Source organism: Boleophthalmus pectinirostris, unplaced genomic scaffold (assembly GCF_026225935.1).
Source record: "Boleophthalmus pectinirostris isolate CB_2022bp ecotype Guang Dong unplaced genomic scaffold, ASM2622593v1 HiC_scaffold_14, whole genome shotgun sequence".
Lineage (NCBI taxonomy): Eukaryota > Metazoa > Chordata > Actinopteri > Gobiiformes > Gobiidae > Boleophthalmus > Boleophthalmus pectinirostris.
This window is the reverse complement of record NW_026571047.1, coordinates 19,587,835-19,614,498: the sequence shown is the minus strand read 5'-3', so window position 1 is coordinate 19,614,498 and position 26,664 is coordinate 19,587,835. Positions and strand designations below refer to the sequence as shown.

General features: G+C 37.6%; 2 protein-coding genes across 4 annotated transcripts; both read right to left on the bottom strand.

Annotated features, from left to right (window-relative positions):
• Positions 1–274: 274 nt before the first annotated feature.
• On the bottom strand, positions 275–11,931 carry LOC110154348 (kelch domain-containing protein 1-like). 2 transcript variants are annotated; one of them, XM_020918340.2, is made up of 13 exons: positions 10,657–11,931; positions 10,118–10,188; positions 9,869–9,986; positions 7,533–7,645; positions 6,749–6,839; positions 6,558–6,656; positions 5,988–6,062; positions 5,079–5,137; positions 4,882–4,994; positions 3,656–3,728; positions 2,180–2,264; positions 1,702–1,781; positions 275–647 (listed from the first exon to the last, which is right to left on the bottom strand). In XM_020918340.2, exons 1-13 carry the CDS (start codon positions 10,762–10,764, stop codon positions 497–499), a joined length of 1,236 nt encoding a protein of 411 aa, XP_020773999.2. In that variant the 5' UTR covers positions 10,765–11,931; the 3' UTR covers positions 275–496. The 2 variants fall into 2 exon arrangements, with proteins under 2 accessions (XP_020773999.2, XP_055005949.1); XM_055149974.1 differs by lacking the exon at positions 10,657–11,931 and adding an exon at positions 10,286–10,629.
• Positions 11,932–12,079: 148 nt separating this feature from the next.
• On the bottom strand, positions 12,080–26,486 carry plekhm1 (pleckstrin homology domain containing, family M (with RUN domain) member 1). 2 transcript variants are annotated; one of them, XM_020918181.2, is made up of 12 exons: positions 26,276–26,486; positions 24,833–24,914; positions 22,631–22,869; positions 21,133–21,777; positions 19,340–19,922; positions 18,499–18,661; positions 16,703–17,647; positions 16,474–16,619; positions 15,672–15,865; positions 15,389–15,452; positions 14,769–14,926; positions 12,080–14,689 (listed from the first exon to the last, which is right to left on the bottom strand). In XM_020918181.2, the coding sequence occupies exons 2-12, from the start codon at positions 24,884–24,886 to the stop codon at positions 14,581–14,583; spliced, it is 3,300 nt and encodes a 1,099-aa protein (XP_020773840.2). In that variant the 5' UTR covers positions 24,887–24,914; positions 26,276–26,486; the 3' UTR covers positions 12,080–14,580. The 2 variants fall into 2 exon arrangements, with proteins under 2 accessions (XP_020773840.2, XP_020773842.2); XM_020918183.2 differs by lacking the exon at positions 26,276–26,486 and adding an exon at positions 25,535–25,730.
• Between the last annotated feature and the right edge of the window lie 178 nt (positions 26,487–26,664).

Genomic DNA, 26,664 nt, shown 5'->3' with positions numbered 1-26,664 from the left:
AAACCCATGGATAATTAGTTTTTATAAGACATTTGAATATTTATATAATTTTTAATGGCTTATTCCACTGCTGTTGTTCACGTTTTTTGCCACACTAAAAGTTCTCCAGGAGAATTTTGTTAATGCTAATCATAATATAAAATATAGAAAGCCCTTTATGTGCTTTAGTAGGAAAGATATACACAAAAGTTGTGATCATCAATATTTTTGCCCCCACCCCATCTCAAGTGCTGAAGTAATATTAAGGATTATTAAAAACAAGGGAATTCACAAGTCTAAGACAAAGTTTTTAATAACTGAATATTTTTTACATATTACAAAATAAAATAACATCTTTATTTAAATGTGCATTAAATCACTGGTAAAACATTAAGCTTTTTAAAACAAGGCAAATTCGTATTTTTTACAAAACTATTATTACAAAATTATTAAGTTAAAAATGTTTATAAACAAATCCTACCAAAAAAAGAACTGGTTAAAGAACTGCATTTTAAAATCAGGCACTTAAATCTGCGGTAAGAGGGTTTAAGGTTTCTGCTATGAAATAGGCACATCTCTTTTCTAGTTTGTGTTGTATTTTTGGAGGCAGAGAGTTCAGGTGGCTCTCAAACAGCATGTTGTTTCTTCCTATGAAGTCTTCACACAACCTACAGAGAAGAGGAACAATTTATATAAAGCTTTTTCACAACTTACAATTACAACATATTTTGTTTTTCAAGCATTTGGATAAATATCTAAAAATGATTAATGTACAAAAGTACTGACTTCAGTTACTTCCACTCCACTGTTAAATAATACCAATAAATAATACAAAATTACTATCCATATAATGAATGGGATAAGCAGACTTCAGATACAAGTAGGTATTCAAGTATATGTAGTGAAACCTGCATCTGCATAAAACATTGTCTACATAACTTACCTATATAACAGGGTATACACATATACACACCAAAAAAGTATCCTATAAGTCTAAATTCTTATTTGTATATTGCTCTATTAATGTTTTTTGTAAAGTGTCTGAGTGTCCTGAAAAGCATTATATACAAATGTATATTATAAATTCTAAAATGACTAACATTACGTCATTCATTCCATGTTAACAGCAAAGTATCTACGATTGTCCCACAGTGTATGGGCAGGAGGCATTTCCATTTTATAAAGCTTAAAGGGCCTAAATTACGCCAACTCCAGGTGTACATTTGATGAACAACATTCTAACATGGCTTAAAGCTCACAAGAGTAAATTTTGCATAATATAAGACCTTTATGATAAGATTAATGTAGAAAGTATTAACATCTGTCACTGCTACTTCAGCCGCCAGCGCTGTTACAAATGATTTATATACTTCAAACTCTACCAATGTGATTACTATTAACATTCCTAAAAGATAAATGTGATAAACACACATCAGATATTACACAAAATTACTTAATATATAACAATAATACTATTCGTTCCTCAAAAACACAGCAGTAACTATCTGACTGGCCTATGGTGCATATTAGAGGCGGTTTCATGCAGTTGAATAAGTAGTAGAAAGGTCTCAGTGGATTTAGCTGAAACTTAAGCATGTGCGAATGAATATTTAATGCCAACAGTTGAGACTCCCCTTTAGACTTTACATAATACTGTACACAGTGGCACAGGCTGCGTCATGTGACCTGAACCAGGAAGTACCAGTGTGCATTACGTCATACCTGGAGAGAGGGTACGGCTGGGTCTGAAAGATCAACACATCACTGCAGTGCTGTTGTCGTGGAGACCGCAAAATGGCCACCTGATGAAAAAAATAAAAGTGAGAATTTTGAGATCCTTTCGAACATTGTTTATTTGGTGCTTTACAAATAAAAAATATAATCAGTAACATTATCCAGTGTAATGAAACAAGCACACAATTTGTCAAATTTGTATTTTTGTGATATATTTTTGCCCATTTTTTTTTACCAATTCCCCTGTTACCTCACCCAAAACATACCTAGTTTAAATTAGCCTTGGCTTTCACATGTGCAAACTAACATTACCACATCAGACCCCAGACCACACTGAGCCTTTAAACCACTTATAGGTTCCTTTAGGCAACAGCTTTACATGTCTCTGGGTTATTATTAGCCCGGTGTATAAACTGTACACATGAACAGGAGTTCACAGTATGAGTGGAGAGGAACTAAAACATACCAGGTCCATTTGGAGAGTCAAGTTGCTGCTTCCCCCAAACACCACAATGTCACTGTCGTTTCCGAGACATGAGGTATGACCCACCCTGGGGACAAAAGTTATGTTACAGTTAAGTGAAGTTAACATTATGCTAAAGAAACATGATCATGTTATAACAATGTTCCCTCATTAAACTGTCCATCTGTATTTGAACTTTTCATGCATATTAGAATAACTGACTTAGTGTGAGATACTGTGTCCCTTGTGGATCAATAAAGTTTGTCTAAGTCAAATAAGGCACAATAGGCTCCATTCACACTTATGGCAAAAACCAGGAAGATGTTTGGAAAGCTGCGATTACAACTTCCCAGGTCCAGTTTTCTTCATCTCCATGTCATTGTAATGTTCTGTTATGTTCAGCTATTCAACAATTACAACCTTATCTCAGTTTATATCATTTCCCCACTGAGACAGAACTCCGATCACACTGGGTACATGTGATTAGAAGAGACGAGGGGCCAAATTCAAGATGATTCCAAACAGCACGTATGTATGCAGTCTTCATTTACGCTGATCACATTTACTTCATTGGGTTTTATCACAGTCTGTTTTAATAGATCCATGTCAGGCGAGCCCATTGTCGTGTAACTACACCGGAAGTTACCATCGCATGTTTCCAAACGTTTTCCTGGTTTGTGACCCAAGCATGAGTAGAGCCTATTGTCTATAGTTTCAATCATGGCTTAAGTGCTCAGAAAATTCATGTTCCCTGATCTTTAATCTCCCTCCACTTAGATGAGACGAAAATTAAAAAAAATGAAGTCTGAGTGAGACATGTTAGGCTCTAACATGTCACATAGCCACTTTCTCAGTGAAATGCCGGTATGAAGTGTTGGGGCCTCTCAGTTCTGCAGTTTAACAGGAAGTCAGTGGATCAGTTTCTATTTTCAGACTGTTAAAGCCGGTTAACAAAATGTAAAAATGATCTATGTAAATATAGTTCAATACAAAGTACCTAAAAAAAGAAAGATGCGTGTCTTGCCCGAGGACAAAACAGTCTGCACCTCACCCACCTGCCTATGTATGATAAAGGCCTTAGTCGCTGTGGTCCAACGCCACAAAAATTAATAGATCCATGTCAGGCGAGCCCATTGTCGTGTAACTACACTGGAAGTTACCATTGCATGTTTCCAAACGTTTTCCTCGTTTGTGACCCAAGCATGAGTAGAGCCTATTGTCTATAGTTTCAATCATGGCTTAAGTGCTCAGAAAATTCATGTTCCCTGATCTTTAATCTCCCTCCACTTAGATGAGACGAAAATAAAAAAAATGTCTGAAACATGTCTCGCTGTGTGCCATGACCAGTTCCAGTCAAAAATGTTTACAGGTTAAAGCCTCTGTCTAATATACCCAGGGCAGGTGAGGCTACAGAATGACTTTACCACCACAGTGCAGGGTGAATGATTAATGCAATTTCATGTATTATTGAAACAGTACCTGGGTTTGTCTTTATGTTGGTGATCCACTTGAATCCATTCTTTTCTGTGCAAGTTATACTGCCAAGCATCATCTGTAACAGGCAAAGTCCACATCATAAGTAACATTTATATATAGTGTGCCTTTCACTGAGATCAGCTCACAAGGTGCTTTACAGATTAAAAATATTCAACCAGATTGTATAAAGAACTGGACCAAGGGACTATGACATCACCTATAGCATTCGGCCCCAGTCAAATGAAGCTCATGAGGCTGGCAGTCAGGAACAAATTTGGAGCCAGTTCCTTATTCAGAATAGCAATTTACGGACAAAATAGTGGAATAAAAACCACTAGGATCATGTAGAGCGGGTTAATACAAACATTTTAAGACCAAAAGCAGCAGACACACAGCCTGATTCATCAGCCGGTTTCACTTCGTGGAAATTGCCTGACCTCTCAGCATTAGAATCCATTCGCTTGATGGTAGGCGGGTGCTTTTTTTTATTTAACCAATTGCTGCCATTTGGTCAAGATGTATGTAACACGCCGGAACTCAGTAGTGTTGAAGTAATAGTCAGCTTCACAGCTCTAGTCTGGTCTACAACTTCCAGGATTCTTGCAAATAGTCCAGTGTATTCTGATTCCTGACCTAGTCGCTGGAGAGGAATTAAATTGAGCAGAAGCACTAGGTGGAGCCAGCCTGGCTAGCAGATACAGAGAGAGGGGTGACAATTTTTCAACGTTAAGTCAATTGGAGCCAAAGCCAATGGAGCTGGAAACTCCCCCATGGTCACTTCCTGTTTGGAAAGTGGCAGCTAGTGGGTTTAGCCATGTCTATTTATATATACAAAACAAATAACACAGGGCAGCTGAAACAAGTGAATAAAGGCAAGTCTCTGCAGATCTTTATATTAATCTCCAATAATCATGTGACTATACAGTATGTTAAAATGTTAAAACAGACCCTGATCCTTCTACACTAAACATGTGGGAGGAGAGAATGAGAGATGGTGTAACGTGTGCAGGGGAGGGTAAATTTAAAAATGAAATTGTGACTCAACATTGGAAGTCTGTGTTTATACTTGCATAACAGTTTAAAAGTTCAAATGTGTGTGCGTTTCTGTGTCAGTTCCTTTAATTGTTACGCCTCTCTACCATTTCTTGTCATCTTTTGTTCTGTAATATGTTTGAAATATTTATTTATTTTTAGAACAATTACAGAAAAAAAAAAAAGTTAAAACTTACTGAGTGTGGGTCCATAAGTCCCAAAACCTCCATAAATAAACAGTGTCCCATCTGGTGTAGCGGTCATTGAGTGCATAGTGCGGCCCATTGGTGCAGAAGAACCTGAATTTACCCTGAAAAATAAAGGTTACCAGGAGTCAATTATATATAAAGGCTTATAAAGCTATAATTTTGTTGTGTGAAACGGAAAAACTTACAAACAACTCCACGTCCAGGTGTCTAGGTCTAAACAGTAAAGGTCTAATTGAGCACTTTCCTGGAGGGGGAAGAGAAAAAAGTAAAATATGATTTTTTTTTTTAATTAGATTAACAATGAACAATTATGTTGCACTGGTATCAGTTGATATCAGCAGATATTTTAAAAGATATACTGAGCAACTTTTCTGGTGGAGGGTCCGCCACCTGCTCGTCTCCATGGAGATGTTATTGCTTTGCCTGGAATGTTCCATGGTATGAGATTAAACAAATCCATCTAGCATTTATTTATTATGGGTGTTTCTATTGCTCAAAAATACAGTACAGTAATTCCTTTAATGAATAGAGGCGACTCTCCACAGATCTGATTTGTAATGTAGAGTAGTGCTGTAACCTGCTTGTCTCCCTCATGGTAGGTAGAAAGCACGTGATGGACCCTCCACTCGAAATGTTACACAATGCAGTTACAGTATTTTTGACCCAGCTCGTTTCCATGGAGATGTTTCTTTGGCTATAATATTCCAAGGTATCTCCATGGAGAATAGATAAGTGGAAAAATATGATTTTAACTTTCCATTTCCATAGAATCATACAGAAAGTGACATACTAGCACTTTAAATATAAATAGTTAAATATTTCTTCAATATGCCATAACATTTTTCATTTATGGGGTTTATTTATGAAATCCACATGTTCTGAGGTGTGGCTTTGGAATATTCATCGTTTAGTCATTAGTTTAGTTTAGTTTTTAGAAGTGCATTCATTGTGTTCTCTTCCCACAGTTGATCCAGCCCTTATGGTCACTGTGTGTAACTGTTCAACATTTACAGCCAAACCATTTCTGCTTAGAGAGAGTGGCCCAGGTGTTTTATGTAAACATGTTTGAATATATTTGGATAAGCAGAACTCACCACACCACCAGTGATGTAGCCTCTGTTTCCTAAAATAGCAGCAGCGTGGCAGCCTCTGGGCGCCGGAGCTGAACCCTGGACAAGTAAAGGACAAAATATGGTTTAATTAAAAAAGTGCTATAATACGCTAAATTGACTTGAGCTTTATGCCAAGTTAGAATGCTGTTATCTCATCAAAAACAGACCTGGAGTTGTGTTTTGTATCATTCACACATGTTTGAGTAACACTTTATTATTAGTCTATACATATCCAAAGCTCAGATTGCTCTGTTCCACCTTGTGATGTCATGAAGCGGCAGTTTAGTTTTTCAGATTGGCAATTCCACATCTCAAATAATCCATATGATTGTAATGAAGGTATATGGAGTTTAAAAACAGTGAAACACTTCCTGTATTGTCACAGGACATTTTTGTTTGAGAGAACTCGGCTTATATAAATATGCAGGGTAAACATGTGTGAATGAAACAAAACACCCCCAGGTAAGTTTCTGATGAGGAAGGATTATAACAGACCAGAAATTTGCAGAACATGGGCCTTTAAAAAGATCAGAAAATACATATATTACTCACCCTTGTTTCTGGTAAGCTCCAAGTTGAGGTTAAAGTATCAAAAAGATTCACTTCATTGTTCCAGCCCCAGCACCTGAATAATGTACCTCCAATTGTTGTCTAAAGACAAAAGTAAAATTACAGTAATGTCCATTAAAAACTCTATAGCCAATACACATATTACAGAAGGATTTTGTTTTGGTTTTTTTTACCCATGACATTTCTTCTACAGTGAAGCTTGATGGTGAACTGTTTTGTACATCTCCAACTGTCTTGCATCCGTAGCCACCAAAGTAAATTAACCTTTAAAAAAAAAAAAGCTTTTTTTTTTTTTTTTTACTTAATTATCTCATCCATGTTATAATATTGTTTCCTCATCAAAAACTCACCTGGACTTGTTTTGTTTCATTCACACATGTTTACCCTGCATATTTAGGTTGAATTCTTCTCTCAAACACTCTGTTCCACATTGTGATGTCATGCGGTTCTACAGGAAGTTCTCCCCTGTGGTTTTAAACTCCATACACCTTCACTAAAGTCACTTGGATTTCTGGAATTGCCAGTCTACTGATCGAAGGCTAAAAAGGTAGGTGTTAACTCGAAACTTTCCGCTATACAACATTTTGATCTTTGGAGATGTAGACAGACTAATAATAATAAAAGGGTTGGTCAAACATGTGTGAATGAAACCAAACAACTCCAGGTATTGGTGAGGTAACTACATCACAATGGTGGTTTAAAGCTAACAAGAGTACATTTTGCATAATATAGGACCTTTAATGGCAATAACAATTTATTTGAAATAGACACTAATTGATACTTATCGCTTTAAAAACACATCAACTACTGTTTCGGAGACTGATCAAACTGTTTATCCATAGAAGACAGGCAGCATCATATCATAACATTTGTACCACTTTCATGATTCCCATCTCTCTGACACCACCTGAAAGCAGCATTAATCCAGATTAGTGAACTATAATTTTCACCACATACCTGTCCCTGTAGACCCAGCAGGAGTGCTTGTTTCGTGGGGATGGCGTCTTCCCATTGGTGTCAGTTAGCTTTTTCCAAACATAACAGTCACTATGAAGGTCCAGTGTAAACATCTACAAAAGGGATAGAGGAAGGAGAAAGAGAAGGATTAGATCAGCGTCATTAAACTCTATGAGTAACAGAGCACAGGGGGTGGGAGGGGGGCGTGTGGATCGATATTTGAGGTTTAAAATATAACATTAGAACATTCATTTTAACCCCAAGACCATAGTTAAAGTTTGTAAAATGTGTAACTTTTCTAGTGTACCATTAATTTGTCTGATGGATACGTTATAGTTTTGAATGTTCCACAGTATGGCATTAGTCATTTTTCTCTCTGATTCAATTATTGGCATTTTTTTATTGCTCAGAAATAGTTTGAAAAGCATGTATCTGTGCTGTGAGTAGGCTCCTTCTCCACAGGTCTGACCTGTGACTTGGCCTGGTGGTGTCACATATTTGTCTTAATGGAGCTGCATAAGTGCAAATGTTTAAAACTAGTGCTTTTAGATTTGAGGATAACAAAGGATTCTTCTTACCACAAGCAAATGCTTTTGTAATGAACAGAAAAATTCTAATATTTGCTCTGCAACTGTCAACGAATAAATCTGTCTCAGACAGAAATGTTGACTGCCATCATGTTTGAAGTTTTGAGCCTTTAGGCAAATAAAATGTATTTTTAATACCAAGGTAATATTTACTGAGAACCTACTGTATATTATTAACAGAAAGGATCTAGTCACGACAATGTGCTATAAAATGACAAACTTGTCAAACAATTTTTCTAGTAATTTTTGACCATCTACAACAATAATGTTCTAACAAGTTTCTACATAAAAAACAACTGCCCAAGGCGCAAACTTGAGTTCACCTTTAACATTCCTGCCTTCTTTCTTCTTTAACCATAGTATTTTAAAAAGCACACCCATAGAAACACGCTGTTCCATCTGTATCTAAAACACATGAGTCAAGTTACAGCAAGTTCTGCCTGTGACACTTTCTCATATCAGAGATAACAAGAAACCACCATACAGAGATGTCCCACTTTAGATGAACTCACACGGCACGCGCAAGGTATGTAAGGGAGGCTGGAGTCGTTTTTGCTGAACTTGTTAAAACATATTGCACAATATTTAGTCTGGTGAACTTTAAGTCATGTTTTGATGTTGTCACCTCATCAAAAATATACTTGGTGTTTTGTTTCATTCACCCTGAATTATTAGTCTCAAAAGCTCAAAATGTGTGAAAGAAAAAAGACAACTCCAAGTCTGTTTGTGATGAGGAAACAACATTGTAACAGATCAGAAAATAGGGCAACATTGGTCCTTTAAGTATTCAGTGTTTCTTAAACTGTGAGTTTGCCTAATTTAGAGGTTATTTTATCAACATAATTTTTTGTTTAGAACTACACAGGATATTATGTAGTCCATTTCCAGACCTCGTTTAACCCTAGATGAGACCTGGAAGTCCTGTTATGTGCTCAATTTAGTTCTGGTAGTACTTGGAAAAACCACATATTTTCTTGGAATTCAGGGCCTTTTTACTGCTACAATTTACTAGTACAAAAATAGCCACAAAACAAATGTATTATGCTTTAAAGATGTGTAGCAGTGAATGGTACAACTGGTGAACAAAGCAAATAAGAAAAGCAGTATGTTTCCTGGACATAAATCTATATTTGTCAAATATTAATGGTACACTTCACCATGACTGACATTTTGCAGTGACATCATGCTGGCTGTGTTCTACATGCATCTCTATGGGCAGAATGCATGTAATATAGTATGAATACTCATGAAAACATAAAACAGATTTAAAAAGGTGTACTTCACTGGTGGAGGGTCCGCTACCTACTTGTCTCCATGGAGATATTATTGCTTTCCTTGAAATGTTCCATGATGTGACATTACACATATACAGTTGGCATATATTCATTGCCATTACTCAAAAATACAGTAGTTCCTTCTCTGAATAGGGGAACTCTCCACACATCTGAATTATAACGTGGCATAGCTCATCTCCCTCGTGATAGAAAACCACAGTGTCCACAGAAACCGCAGACTGGCAGATTAAGTGTCTTGCCTAAGGACACAACAACAGCATACACTTGTGGGAACTGGGATACACCAACCACAACTTTCCTAATGTCAGGAGAAGGATTTGAAAATCACAGTCTTTGGATCAGTGGACACGCACTGTGCCAACTGAACTTCAGCCATTAATATGCTCAAATTGTAGCCACTCCTTTACAAAAAATAAGTAAAATAATAATAAATAACTTTAAAGCAGAAACTCACATCGTTTGTGTAGCCCCCGCCATCAGATCCTGCAAAAATGTACAGCGTCCCGTTCAAATAGGAGCCACAGAAACCATTTAGGTCAGGTGGAACATCTCCCGTCAGCTCTCTCTGCTCCCTGTCAAAAAAAAAAAAAAAAAAAAATAGTACATAACAATAAATTTCAATGTTTTAAAGAAAAAGAAGAAGCAGCCATTGTAAAAACTATTGAAAACATCGACTGAAAGCAAAAATGACATTAGACTTTACCATATGCCACTGTACAAATCAAAGAGCCATATCTCATCACTGGGCAACACCGCATCTTCTCCATCAGCCATCTGCTGAGACAAAGACAAAACATCAGAAAAAAAATAAAAAATACAATTTGACCCACTTGACCTTACTACTACTTCCACTATTGGAGACATAGCCTACCTTTTTCCTAGTGCTTCAATATGTACTCAATAAAAATAAAGAAAATTCACAAAAATTGTGTCTTTGAAAAGCATTTAAAGCACTCTTTGATATTTGCCATTTGCCATTTCCACATTCTAGTCAAGGATGTGCAAAGGTAGAAACTTCCTGCTTTTGTCATTTTTTGCTCAGTGGCCCTCCTTAAGTGTTAGGTATCCTATAATTAGCGCGAGGAATTCCCTGAAAGACAAAACTGCACAAACTAGACTCAACTTTAACCGAGATGCCAACTTTGCGCACAGACAGACGAATGTGAAATTACGCACGGTCCATCTCGTTCTATTTCATCAGTAGAGCGTTTCAATAATATTTTCACATTCAGATTACTTTACCTGGTATCCTCCCCAAACATAAAGAACGCCGTCATCTATGAAAGCCGTGTGACTGCTCCTCTCCAGCCGGCTCCTGAGGCTCATCTGACCGTCAAACGCGCCATCCATCACCGCGAACGCTCACAGACATCCGCCTGTACCGTACCTGCTGCCTCCCTGGTCGTGCCGCGTCTCTCAACCCCGAAACGATTAAAAGTATTTAAAAGACTTGGGTAGGAAGGGAGTGGAGGTATGAATTGTGGTGCTCCGGGGCAGGGTGACTGGATACACGAATGGATACGCGGCTCCAGAAACTCCGTATTGTGGCTTTGGCTGCTTGCGGAACGCGTTTTACAGGCTACACTCCTCCCATCTGCTTATCCTCTGTTGTTATTCATCCTTGCAAATCTAAACAACAATGCGCTTTAGCATATCGGACACACCTGCTGAATGTCTAAACTCATTTAACCTCAAATACGAAACTAATTCCGCGTACAAGTTGGTAAAAGTTTGCCTAAAGTCGCCAGTGCGTGTTCGCTGATCGATGTCAGGTGTTGCAGTGGCGATGCTAACAGCAGACTCACTTTAGACAAACAATTACATCATCATTAATCTGATCGATGACACCTGCGGGCTTCCGTCCAATCACATTAAGACAAGCATAAAGTAAAACATACACAGCTTTTCTACTTTAAAGATGATGCAGAAGTAGAAGTTGTAAGCCAAAATTGCAGATATAATAGTTTTTCTCCCTCAGATATTCTATGGAGGGTTATTAGGGTTAGGATATGGCAAGAGAAGGGACTGTAAACCAACTCGAGTCAGACTTGAGTCACTATTTTTAGGACTTGAGACTTGACTTGATAAAATGGACTTGGGACTCGACTTGGACTTGAGAAGCACTTTTAAATCTGAATTCTTTCCATTCTGACTGTAATGAAGATGATGAATAAAGACCTTGTCAAGACATTTAAAAAGGAAAAAAATTGCATTTCTACATCGCTTATATAACCTATAAATACTCATATATAAATATACTATGATTTTTAAGAACAAGTTTAAGTCGCAAAAATCTAAGCTGTATTTGGTACTTTGGTTTAAAGACTTGAAATGACTTGAAGCTTTATGTAGATGACTTGGACTTGACTTGGACTTATGGGCCAGTGACTTGAGACTCAACTTGGACTTGCCTGTATTTGACTTGGGACTTGACTCGGACTTGAGGTCAAAGACTTGAGACTCACTTGAGACTTGCAAAACAACGACTCGGTCCCACTTCTGCTAAACTAAGCAAAATCGACTCATTTGTTAAAAATGTGTGAATGAAACAAAACAACTTGGACTTGTTTTGATAAGGAAACATTATAACATAGTTCAGAAAAAAGTGTTGTATAGGCCCTATCATTAAATAATCATAATCATTAAAGAGAGATTAATAAGAAGATAAGTTATTATTAATATTTATTTTATATTTACACATAAAAAATACATCAAATCAATCCACGTCAACAGCTTTGCAGAGTAGCCACCAGTTGTCACAAATGACAAACTTAAAGTGACGAATGAATGCACCCAATGAGTAAACCTGCTTGTTCGTTATGTATTCCATAAATGTAAATAAAATCAGTGCTACATTACTCAGACATTAAAGGTGCACTGTGCAACTTTTCTGGAGGAAAAGTAATTAAAAGCTCCCTACTTTTCTCCATGGAGATGTTATTGCTTTGCCTAGAATGCTCCATGGAATGACTTTAAACATATCCATCCAGCATTTATCCGTCCGTTTCTATTGCTCAAAAATACAATAATTCCTTCTGTGAACAGTGACCACTCTCCACTGATCTGACAATATGAACACTGTAGAACATTCTAGACAACACAATAACATAGCACATAGCAAACCCTCCACCAGAAATGTTACACAGTGCACCTTTACGTGATAAAACTGCATATGTACAGAAAGTGTGCTAAAATGTATTACAAATCTATTTTAGTTGAGATTCATAACATTTTAACAGTCATCGCTATGTGCAAACTTGCAAAGAAAAAAAAGGTCCTTAAATGTTTTGATTTTAAGTTTGTGTTATAAAATGAATCATTGTTGAATAAAAGCAGCATCAGTGTTTTCCATCATTGTGTTATTTTAAATTGGGTTCTCCATTTTTACAGACAGTAAATGAGCAATCAGACTCATAATTATGATAATGCTACTCTTCCATGACAACATTGGAAGTAAAAACAAAAATAAAGTAAAGCTAAACAAAGAAGGCACAGTCAAAATCTGTAATCTGGACAACCCTAGTGCCTTTATCATTTTGTCCAAATTACACCTGTGAATATACATTTAAATACTATAATAATGCATTTTAGACATACACCAATCAGGCACAACATTATGACTTCATGCCAAATATTCAAAACTGAATTCTGGCAACTTCTTGTAAAAAACATGATAACTTATTAAGCGAGCTCAGTTTGCACAGTTTCGTTTCATTGGTTCACCGCAGTTCCTATCGTCTGGTATCTCTTTCAAAACAGTTAATGATCGGATGTAGGGATGGTAGGGACGGTCTGCTGTGACTGGTCAAAGTGATCACATTTAAGAATAGGGTTATTTTTTTAAGGTTACAAAACAGGTTATGGTTAATTTTAAGTCAAGTTGTTAATGTTGGCTTAGGAACAAGATGCTAAGTTGAGGAAGACAGTTAAATAGTTAGGGATTACACAGACATCCTGACCCTAAGTCTTCCAGCTATGATACGTGGCAAAAGAAAAACTGAATTCTGTCAATTGGACAAAAGGTTTAGAACAGGCACGTCCAAACTGTGGCCCTCAGACCATTTTTTCTTGGACCTCAGGTTTCTAGGTGAATTGGCCCATATTACATTAAGTTATTTGATAAAGCCATTCTTAAATATTCTGTGTCCTATTAATGATCTGAGCATAAATAAAGGTTTGGTGGCTCATTCTAACCTGTTAGAAATGCACAAATTTAAATGATTCACTGTACTGACCATCAGTCTATGGCCCTGGACTGGCCATTCTCTTCATCTGGATCTTGAAATGTGGCCCTTGATTAAAGAAGTTTGGACACCCCTGGTTTAGAGTGAAGCCACTTGGATGAGCGGTGAAACGTCTTCACTATAAAATGTTTGTTCAACAGACTTTTTTTTGTTACGGTTAGGAAAATGCTTTGGGTTAGTTAACATGTTAGCAGAAGTAAGTTTTAAAAAATGAATTTGTCACCTTAGCCTTATCTCAGCTTACACCATAAAACAAAACATAAACAGTCAAAAATACAACATTTTTGGCCTGTTTATAGCTACAGATGATAACACATCACCATGGCAACCAGAGCAACACGATCAGACCAAACTACATATTTGCACTAACCTTTCAATACTGAGCACAACCCACAAAAGGTGCTCTGATCCAGTCCAACCAACACAATTTGGTCTCAGTTCCTTACTCTTGCAAATTTCAAGCACTTCTCTGACAATATTTAACTACTTTTCTAACATTTTTTTACATTCTGCCATAAAAAGTTAATCAAAATATTCAGTGTCATAATGCTGTGCTTCATTAGTGTATATGTACAGTATCATCTTTTTGCTAACAATCTGATTAAACACAAAAAATTCAACTTTGTAAAAAAAAAATAATAATAATAAGGGTAAATTCTTGGCAACATCCTTCATTTATGTCTGGCCCTTCGTTTGATGTTGAGGCAAAACTGAAGGCAGAGGTATCAGTAACATTGGCTGTGTTTTGCTGGTATCACAGCTGTTAACAAGGCTTTGGATTAAACTCTCCATCAATTCCTACTTTAGACAAGTTGTTTTCATAATTGCACTTGAGGTTCAATGTAATAACTATCTGTTTAGTTTTTTTTTTATCTTGGAAAAGTCTGCCCTCTAGTGAAACATGTGAGGTACTGCATGCTACTCAGTCTCGCATGTCCCTTTCTTGGTATTTTTTAAATCGCAAACATCTCGGACATGGATCGCCAGTTGATCTACACTGAAGATGGAACACGGCTTTGCAATCTTTACACCTGTTTTGAAGGAAAACATAGATAAATTTAATAATAAAATAATATGAACATTACTTAGTGGATTTGCTGGTTAACATACCGAGTGGTGCTGTCAAACTGGAAAGGGAAGATGATTTCATTAGAGTGACATGTTTGGCAGATAAAACCTCTCTGAGTGCAAAGGTCACACTGGAAAACATGGTTAGACGCGAGTTGCACCAGTGTGATCAAGTATACAGGGTACTGTCCCTCTGCTATCTGCAAAAGACAACATCAAATATAGGTTGAACAGTTCAGTTAACAGGTCACGGTACAATAATTTTACTTATTAAATGTGCACTTTGTGACATTTCGGGGGGACAATTCACCACTTATATGACGATCAAGAGGATATTGCTCCACAGTATTGCATTAAATGTTTCCATCATAAATAACATACTTCATACAGGTGTCTTCACTGCTCAAAAATGCCATGAAAAACTTTTGATTCATACAGGGTGTGGTGTGGCACTCCCACAGATCTTGACGTGGTGGCTTCATCCACTTGTTTGCATGGAGATAGATACAGTAACTTAAATATCATACTGTGAACCAATTCTGGCAAAGGAGTAACATCTCCATGGAGCCAAACCGGTAGTGAGCCCCTCACCCAAAAAGTTACATAGTGCACCTTTAGAAAGTTACAATACAATAATATGAATAGTTAAATGTGATGGATACCTGTCGTAGATCCATGATGCTGTACAGCTGACTGGACTCCAAAAGGTAAGGCCTCTGTCCCATTCTGGGGGTATTAACACAAAGGATTTACAAGATTTAGACATTTACTAGTAGTGAACTTTTTAATTATGAACTTGTAAAATCTCTCTTATTCTAAATGCCTAAATGTGTAGCAGTGTCTTTTTTTCTGTTTTTTATTTAATGTTTTTTGTTTTCTTTTGGAGAGTTTTTGATATGTAAGAATAGAAAAAAGGAGAATACTCAGTAATATCTCTTGACCAACCTGGCTTGTAATTTCTTCCATGCATTGCTGCGACAGGTGAGCAGGTAGTCACCTAAGAGCCGGAGTTTTTGTCTGAGTTTGTGGATTTGGGTCATGGACTCTGAGTGAGAAACCAGGTCTGGGTTCAGCTGATCCAGGTTCAACAGAGGTTCATGCTGCACCTCTGCCAACAGATGCAGCGCCTTCTTTGACACCTATACATAAAAAAAAACATAAAAGAGATAAGTACATTGTTTCACATATTACATACATTTAAACTTCACTAGCAGGTTGTACAATGTGATAATATAATAATGATAAACTTTTAAACTTAAACTACGCTATTAATTAAATTGACATGAGATTAAGATTTGATCATTTGGACCACCTTGGAGAAAGATTTATTTTTGTTAAATAGGACTGATAAAAAGCCTACATTGTTAATATTCAGGAAATCAATACTGAAAGCAACTTTTATTTAGTTTTGGAAGAGACAAATATTAAATAAGACATTTAGGGCCTGTTTACATAAGAACACTTGTGAGTAAAAACAGATTTCCTCCTGAAAACACTTTTCTAAACGCGGAATAAAAAGTGTAGACCGGATGCCTTGTGTCCTCTGTTCAGACTGTCATCATATAAATGTAGCCTTAGACTGATCCATAAACAAAAAAACAACTGTACTTAATAGTTAAATTTGCTCAACCACAAATTAATTAACATTTATAAGACATCTTAAGACCATCTTAATTAGTGACAACAAGATTTTAAAATGCTGTGTTGTCTTCTGACTCTATTAAAGGTGTGTAGGAGTCAGACTCACCTCTCTCTCCACCAGGTCCCAGTTGTGCACCATACGAGAGGGGATGATGCTGGTGTCTCCCACATGGCAGGAGTCACAGTAGTACTGCCCTGTGAACTCACACAGCCGAGCTCTACTGCGCGACGGACCAATCTGACGCGGACATCCTGGACCCCACACACAGAAAGGTCAAAAGTTAAACGCAGATCCTAAAGAGACCTCTATATAAGGAGCCTCAGAATAAAAGTACCTGCACATTTGAAACTCTGAGAGTCCAGTCCCTTCTCCGTAGGCACAGTGCACAGGTGAGATAACAGAGTGGCATCCTCCTTGAGCCTGTGCTGCACCAGTCTGTGGAGGTTTCCATTAATCCCTGATGGAGTGACGATGGGCTCCTCTGTGGTCATGTCCTCTCCACTCTCCAGATACGAGTCCAAAGCTCCACGCACCAAGTCCCTCCAGGAGCGTGCCTCTTTGGAGTTCTCCGCTCTCAGCCTGAGGGTCTCTCTCACCGTCAGCAGTTTGAAAAACTCTGCTCCTCCCATCGACACGTCCGGCACTACGTCCCTAATGTCCTGAATGGGATGGTTTATCCGGAGTTGCTTCCTGCTCTCCTGCAGCTTAAAGCCTTTGAGGGCCTCCAAAGACAGAGAGAAGACCAGAGGAGCCCAGTAGCGCGCCTCAGGGTCAGTGCAGCAGTACAGCACAGACTCTTTGATGGCGTCGCTCTCCACGTCACATGGCCGCGTCCAGTCGAATACTTTAGAAGCAGGAGCCTCTTCACTGATGCCCGAGTCTGAAGAGGACCCTCCCAGGTCTGGACTGGAGGGCGCTGAGGTCGCAGGGGGGTACTGCAGCACCTCCCAGGGCTCCTCCACACGGGGTGCTGGTCTGCACTTATGCACCGCCTCCTGGATCCGGTCCAGCCAGTCCTCGGCCTCTCCACGATCCGCCGCGCGCAAGTACAGCCTCTTTCCTGAAAACGAGAGCTCGAAGCGCCCGTCTGAGGAAGAGAGGCGGGCATCGTCACAGCGCACCAGTGAACAGTTCTCTGCACAGGTACGCTCCTCGGTGTTCAGGTAAAGTCTGAACTCAAAGGGAGAGAGCTCACAGTAGTAGTCACGCCACATTCCCATGGCATGACGCCGCTCCAGGTGTCCGAGCTTCAACAGCCCACGGAAAGGATTGGAAATTCCTGAGCAAGACAATGATAGATGAGATGCATGCTTTCAACTTTCTAAACACAAACGGTACAGGAATTTAAGTAAATAACAATGGTCATGACCCTTTAAGTACTTTATGAATGACAAAAAACTCTCTCAGGCTGTAACAGGTGTGCAGTGTGTGACCAGTGTTTACCTTTTAGTCACTGAGACAAAACACTGCACTATAGATGCCACCAAGTGAATCATTTACATGGACCAGCATTCATTTACTTTATGGACTAAATTTGCCTTTAATCAGCTGTCATCTTGAACATCCAAATATTGTGCTATCAAGATAAAAGATTAACTCATTATCTAAGTATAGACACAATGTACCACACAATCTCAAAACACAGATATACCTTTAATTTTGACCTTGAATAACTTTACACTATATACCGGAATTACAGATGGAAAATGGCCATTGGGCTCATTATGACATATATGTTCATTGATATTTGTCCCTTTAAATAAATACATCTAAATCTATATGTAGTATTGTTTTTTTTAAAGAAATGTTATTTTATAGTCAGTAGTAGTAGTTAAAAATCAATCAAAACAGTGAATGTATATTTGTGTTTAATGTACAATGTTGAAATTGAGATTTTATATTTCAGTGGACCCAGTAAGTCTCACTGATTGCACTGGTTTCTGCTAATGGGATTCAAATAAATAAAATATTAAACAAAAAAACTTTATTAAATTACAAATTAAACTGGTTGATTCACAGTGTAGAGGCAGGATAAGTTGCTGATCAACCTTTTTTGTCAGACTTTCTATAATAAACCCTTGAATCTAATACACATAAGTAGACTGTTTAGCTAAAGGAGAAATTGGTTACCAGTTTTTCTGCGATGCACGACACTGGGAGGGGGCGTGGATTGGGGGCCGTAGGATTCTGGTGGGTTTGGACTCTGGACTGAAGTCTCGTCTTGGTTCAGATCTGGGACTTCCTCCAGAGTCGGTTTGTAAATATCGTCATCTGAGATCCACGAACGAGAATGCTGCAAATTCAAAAGAGAAACTTCCTCATTTTCTTAATGTAACTGGTTTTTAATAGCACATTTAAATATTTCGATACGTGTGACTAGAAAATAGTGCAGTGACTTCCTTTTTTCACTTGCCGTTTGTATCTTACTTGAGTTTTTCAGTTTACTCTGCACTAATTCAGTTAAGTCACAAGATGTAACTCATGAATGAAAGTTGTTGAAGTTGAAAGTGATTTTACTCCAAGAAGCATGACTTAGCAAAACCTAATCAGCATTAAAACTAAATGTTACAGTAATTGATACCTGAAGCTAAAAGATACTTGCAAACATATAATATTTCCAACTATAAGATTACTTAGTTTTGAATCTGCTACTATCAAAAAAGACTCAAATTCCATGCCCTAAACAGTGGTTGTCATTTTCTCTCAACCCTTTTTACCCGTGAATATGTCCTATACATTTTTTTTTCTTTTAATCTAATCATTTAATCAAATTTTTCCACTCATATATAATAAAAAAGTTACAGTGCACCTTTAAAATTTTTAAATAAATGACTGAATGTTTTTATAGTACCCTGTCCAATAAACCCTTTTAACTCAGATACTGTATTAATATAGTCACTGAACTCAAATCTCAAATACAGTACAATTCACTTAACCACAAACAGTTTATGTATAAAGACTCGTGACTTACTGATAGTGACTCTGAGGGCTGTCTGCTGAGGACGCTGTCAGAGCGGCGGGCTTCCGGTTTGATCACTGGTTCAGATTTGTCTTCAGAACTGTCTTTTCTCATGTTTAAACCGTCTTCTTCGTTTGAGGCAGGCTCTGACTTCTCCTCTTCATCACTGGATTTGACTTCTTCAGGTGTGTCAGGGTCCAAATCGAGTTCAGCGTTTTGGTTAGAGTCAATAGAAGGGGGTTTATCTTCTTGAGTCTCTTCTTGAATGAGTGTTTGCTCAGGGGGTGAAGGAGAAGGTGCAGGTGGAGGTGCAGGTGAAGGTGCAGATGCAAGTGAAGGTGCAGGTGAAGGTGCAGGTGAAGGTGCAGGTGAAGGTGCAGGTGAAGGTGCAGGTGAAGGTGCAGGTGAAGGTGCAGGTGAAGGTGCGGTAAGGGTGGCCTCTTGGGTGGTCTCGCTTTGGATTGGCATTTCTTGGGTTTCACTGTCAGAGCTGCTCAAAATAGCGTTTTCAGAGAGCTGGTCCAGACCCGGGCTGGAGACGAAGGAGTCCTCACGCATCGAGTCCTGACTGAAGTAATCCTGGGTTTTAGACAAACTAGAGGGACAGAACAAAGAAAGAGAAAGAAGAAATGATATAGAATGTATAAAGCAAATGATCAAAAAGGATTTAAATGATACTCACACCACAAAATTATGAATTCTTGGAAAAAATATAACATACCATATATATTCATTGCATTATTTTTAGGTACTTTCCCCTATGTGGTACAAAAAAAGTTATTTTATCTTTAAAAAAAATACTAAGACTCTCCCCTACTTGGTCACGGTCCATAGAATTTTCATAGATTATGTTACTGTCTTTTGCTAACATAACATCCACTTACATTGTATATAAACAATGGAGGCTGATATGGTAAACTATGCATATTATACAGAAGTACCTTTGTGGAAATACAAAGGATATGTTGGAAAACAAGGCCAAAATATTAAATTGCAAGAAGAATAGGGGAAGCTAACAGCTGCTGTGTGACAGCTGATGATAGCTGGCCTTTGTTATTGCTCAGTTTAAAATAAGGATATTAAAATTTTGTTAATTTATAATGGTGATTATTCAGGTGAAGTCGCTATATAGTTCCGGTGTTTGTTATTTTGCTATTCAGCATTCACAAATTTTCTCAGCTGTCTGTTCAGACATTTTTCCAACTCACGTCTTATTGGTCAAAATCAGCAAGACAAGAAGATTGATTTAAAACTGTAATGAAGTGTGAACTTTCAGAAGAAGCAGATGACTTTAGTTACCTCTTAGGCTATTCTAGATCTACACCTGACCAGACTGTATAAAGAAGTGGACTAAGGGACGTCACCCACAGCATTCGGCTCCAGTCAAATGAAGCTCACACAAGCCTGCTGTTATAGGAATGAATTTGGAGCCAGTAAAATATGAGGAATTCGAATTAATTTCCAGACTAAATAAAAGTGAATTGGAACCAGAGTTGATGATAGAGTCAAAACCATGCCCATGTTTACTTCCTATTTGTAACGCGGTGGCTGGTGGTTTGGCTATGTCCGTTTATACGGTCTATAATCTGCACGAATCATGATAAAATATAAATAGTGATCTGCCTCAAAGAAATGTGTGGTATTCATTTTTTGGCATATCACCCACTCTTAATTGTAAGAACTACAAAATACTCAAAACTACCAATTTGTTTGCCACTTGATTGCAATATAACACAATTTCAACCTGAGAAATAATTCAACAATAGTCCAACAAAAACACAAAACTTGAAACTTAAACCACTTACTCTTTTGCTGGTGTTTTGGAGCTGACAGTGCCAGACACATCTAGGTCACTGGTGGAGGACTGTTCGGCGGCTGGACTCCTAAACTCCTGTCCCTGGAGCAAACTGTCAGAGCTCAGACTGGACGAGAGCTGAGACGACCCGCTGGTGTTTAGACTCAGATTTGACGAGGTGAGATCCGTTCCGCCATTTTCCCCCCGTCCTGCGTGCAAAACCGAACCCTCCTTTGTCAAATCCAACGCATCTGAAGAACTGGATGTCTGCGAGGTTGTATCCCAACTTTCACTAATGTTCCTTTTAACTGTTGTGTCTCCGTTGACTTGAAGTGCGTCGAGATGGGACATGGGGCAGAGTCCAGCTAAGGCTAAAGGGGTTGTGGTCCACTCTTTCAGGACAGCAGATTTATAAGAGAGATCAAATGTAAGGGAGGAAAGCCCTTGGAGGTAGCTAAGAAGTACCTCTCTCTCCTCTGGGTTTAATAGCAGGGCGTTGGGCTGGTAGTGGGCCTGTAGTTTGGACTCCTCTCTGAACAGTGACAGCAGATAGCATTCTAACAAGCCATGGTTGAGAGCTAGCCTTAGCCATGCACGACAGCGGCCCACTTCTGTTGTCACAAAGTTGAGTTTCTCCAGTTCAGTAATCACGTCACTAGAGAAAGGAAGGCATTAAGATTAGATCAACATAATTTAAAAGGTCCTATTTTCACAAAACTGAGCTTTAAGTCGTGATATAATGTTGTTACCTCATCAAAAACATACCTGGAGTTGTGCTTTATTTCATTCACACATTTGAATAACTTTTTATTTTTAGTCGACTACATCTCCAAAGCTCAAAACGCTCAGTTCCACCTTGTGATGTCATGTCGTGGCAGTTTTCAAGTTAAAATCTACCTTTAGTTCAGGAGAGATTTGCAATTCCACGGCTGAAACTATCCAAATGATTTAATGAAGGTGTGTGGAATTTAATAACACAGTGGAACACTTCCTGTTTTACCACGTGACATCACAAGGTGGAACAGAGTGTTTTCAGTTTGAGAAAAGGATAGGGCTTTGTGTGAATGAAACAAAACACAAATCCAGGTATGTTTGTGATGAGGAAACAACATTATAACATAGATCAGAAAACAGTGTAATATGAGCCCTTCACAGACACATATGAAGACCAGAAAAGTTACATAGTGAACCTTTAATTCTCAGACTTAAATTTAAAACATCTTTGTCTTGAACATACTGGTGTGTCATTTATGTTGTGCAAATCTTTTTATGTGTGAGTGTGTGTTTTTAATTTATGTACTGTTTTACTTATTTTTTTGTTATGCAAGTCATGTGGAAATGTATGTTTACTTTTTGTTATATGTATGTCAGGTGATGGTTACGGTGTATTTCAATGGTTATTTGGCACCAACAGTAAACTTGTCACAGTTGTTTTGTTGTATAATATTTAGCTTAAATTGAAAAATTCAATAAATAAAGTTAACAATAAAAAAATAAAAAGAACATACCGATGTGTAACTGTTTTCAGGAGGCTCCAGAAGGCGGGTTGAGGGAGTGCTTTCTCCTTCTTCCTGCCTCTGTTCCCATTCTCGGAGCGGATGAATTTGCTCCTGATGCCGTGGATAAAGACAGCCTCCAGGGCAGAGCAGAGGAGGTTTGCATCGCCATCTTCACTCGTGACCACCGCGTCCGATGTCACATAGCGTTTTTGAAGAGCCTTGAGCGACTGGACCAACCTGTCTTTAATCTACAGCAAAAGAAAACAAGGAAATTAAAGCTCCAATTACAACACATTTACTAGAGAGAAAGTGAGTGAGATCTGTTAATCAAAAAAGTCTAAGAAAGACAAAACTTGATTAAATGAGACAAAACTGTGACCTAAAACAAGGAAAATGAATACGATTCGGATTTATTATTGACTGTAAAAATATTTGTTGGGTACCACTAAGAGGAGAATTAAAGGTGCACTATGTAACTTTTTGGTTGGGGGTCCATCACCTGCTTTTTTCTATAAATATACCACTGCTCTGAATATTCCACAGTATGACATTAAGCAGCTCTGCCTTACATTTATTCAGTTACATGTGGTTTTATAGCTAAAAAAAAAAGATAGATAGGTTTAATGCCATATTGTAAAACATTCCAGACAAAGCAATAACATCTCCTTGAGGAAAACCCTCCACCAGAAAAGTTATACAAATTTTAATTACAGATACATGTTGATAATGGTTATGGTGTCATATGCCAAGCCACAAGCTACACATGGTTTTCTAACTGTTTTAGGTATTATCCAATCAAAGCATGTTCTGTTAATCCAATCAGTAATCAATATCTTTATCCTCTATGTGAGTGGATGAGATTATGCTTCTCTTATTAGCAAACAAGGAAGTCTTCAAGGAAAAATCAATACATTATTAGGAAAGGTTTACAATGTCATCAAGAGTAAATATGGGGAAGTGAGTCAGTATTCCTGTAGTATGTTGCGATTTACAGTTACAAAACATGCATAGAAGATTATGTAACAAAGCAGAACACCTATGTCATCTGACTGAGTAAAAAAAGTCAGTGTACAAGTAGTTTCCTTGACTTCACTGACTAAGCAGAATCAGTGTCCCAGTCAAGCACACTTGTAAAATTCCTGTCTTGTGAAGCCAGAATTAGAAAGAGACTGCCGAGTTGGTTACTTTTGCACAACGTTTTAGCTTTTTAAAGTTGCACCATGTAAACTTTTGGTTGGGGATCCGTGATCTGCTTGTTTCCATGGATATGTCATTGCTCTGCCTGGAATATTCCATAGTATGACATTAAACAGCTCAATTTTACTTGTATTAAATTACAGGTTTTATAGCTCAAAAACACTTAAAAACAGGTATTCTGAGTGTGAGTGGGGTTGGTTTTCCAGGTTTAGAAAGGTTTAACACCATACTGTGAAACATTACAGACAAAGCAATAACATCTCCATGGAGACAAGCATTTGACAGAGCCTCAACTAGGAAAATTACACAATACACATTTAAATAGAGAACTGACCTCTTTATCAAGAAATATTTAGCTGCAACTGAATATAAAGCCTACTTATTTGACCTTAAATCTTGGTACTTGAATAATATCTAACTAGTAAATTGAATAAGTAACATCGTAGTGCTGTAAACTCTTATTGCGTGGACAATATTGTAACAGTAACTGTCCCATATTAATTATTAATCATGGTATCTTAGACCATGAAAAAAGACAGTTCAGAAGTGATTTCACTCTTAGAAGCTGTGAGCTAATAAAAATATGTGTGGCATTACATCTTCAAGGAAATGTAATTACTGTGTCTGGAATGTTTGACAATATGGTATTAAACATTTGTATCTTCGCGGAGACCAAACCAGACCAAGTTACAGGTCAGATCTGTGGAGAGGCAACCCAGCTCACACTCAGAATGCCTATTTCTATAGGTATTTTTGAGCAGTAAAACCACCTGTAAATGAATAAATGAATAAATGAAAGGTACAGCTCCTTGTCATATTGTGGAACATTCCAGGCAAAGCAATGAGATATCTATAAAAACAAGCAGGTGATGGACCCCCAACTAAAAAGTTGCCTTTAAGAAAACTAGGAATAAATACAACTGTGCCGTTGTATTGCTCATATAAGCGTTCTAGTTAAGTCATGATCGGAAAGCAAAAGTAAGGTCCCTGCCGGTAAATGAAGAGTTGTTTTACCTGTTTAACATCTTTAGGATCGGGCAGTGTCTCTGGCATCTGCGTGGCTAACATGGCATGTCACTCAGTCCACATGGGACACCTAGAGATATAGAGATTAAAATATTAAAATAATGAACAAAATAAAATACAGATTACAAACAGTTTTTGAATAAGGTGGCTCAGTATTATTACATATTATTTTTTAAACCTTTGCCACAGTTGGACAACAAAGTGTAACAGTTTGCAGTGGTGGAAGAGGTACTAAGTAAATGTATTAAAGAACCAGTTTAAAAACGTACTTAAAAAGAAAAAAGAAAAGTATTTCATGCAAATTCTGAGATCTATTAAAGCTTCAAATGCAATGATTTTGTTTAATTTTGTTCAGTAGAAACAAGTGAATAAATCTGTAGGTCTCACACTATCCCACACTTACTTTTCAGTCCAATTAAAAATGTAGTGGCGTATAAAGTAGAGATACCTACTCTCAAATGTAGCAAAGAAAAAGTAAAAAGTATTCACTTTTAAATCTACTTAAGAAAAGTACAGATAACTAAAATTTACACTTAATTACAATACTTTAGTACTTTTAATTAGTTACATTCCACCACAGACAATTTGTGCTTTATCCTTCTAGTACTGGCATCTAAAAAATCTTACCAAGAGGAATTCCTCAAAAATCCATACACATTTTTACTACAGATTGAATTAAAGAATGATTACCTGTGCAAACGTAGTTTTAGCAGAAATCTTTGTTCACCACTAACTCACTAAGACACTAAACTTGGTAAACACAAGTAGTACAAAGTAGTAATGTCTCCAGACTGGCTGTGAGAGAGCAAAGCATGTGATGTCCTATTTTTGCCCTTCCTTTGCGCAAACAACTACAAATGTGCGCTCTGTGAAATATCCGCAATTTCATGGCAGCGATGAATAACTGTGTTCAGCAGCGTCATGTGATTCCCATATTTAAGAGACTGTAGAAGGAAGTAGCACACAGACTTCCCTTATATGAAGTATTGATAGACCATTATTACACACCACGGTTCAATCCTAACACTTATTCTATTAAGTCACCGGAAATCACAAATTAAAGCATAAATCGCTACTATTTATTATTAAAATGTATGTCAATAACTGCTCAGTATGCACAGTCACATAACTGTATGTGGCATGATAGTAATATTACAGATATTGAGCAAAAAAAACAACTACTATTGAAATGTGAAGTCTAGCCTTTTAAGCGTACGTCTACGGTCAAAATCAAGAATATAAGAAGCTGTAATGAACAACATATCGATTAAATGGCTTTACTAAGCCTATTACATTAGCGACAAAATATATGATTAATCTTTGTGAATTAACGTGTTACAGAAAGAAACCAAGCGTTATATAACACCAAGGAAAATGACAACAACACCAGCCTTGACTGTATCTAATTAGCTTTCGCGCTAGCCGTCTTACCGAAACAGGTTGGTTATCTTGTCATCAATGCGGCAAAAACAGCGCGATTATGAGCCCAAAAATAATCCCGTTAAATTGTCATAGGTGTGGACACGTTTCCTCCATCGTTTCAGGAGGTAAAAATCACAAAAAGTACAAAAACACAGGATTTTTGTCTTCTTTACGCACAGCCGTGACACTGCGCTCTCCCCCTACCACTGGCCCAACTGAGGACAAGTGCATTGTGGGTAGGGTAGTCTTTACGATGCCTTCGCCGTTCTGGGAAATATGAGTACATTTTACTATTCATACAGTTTTAGCAGAAGGTTTGGACTCTTCATTTATTTAAGAAAAGATTGTATATTTAGATACATGCTAGATACAAGAAATTATAAAGGACTAGTTATAAC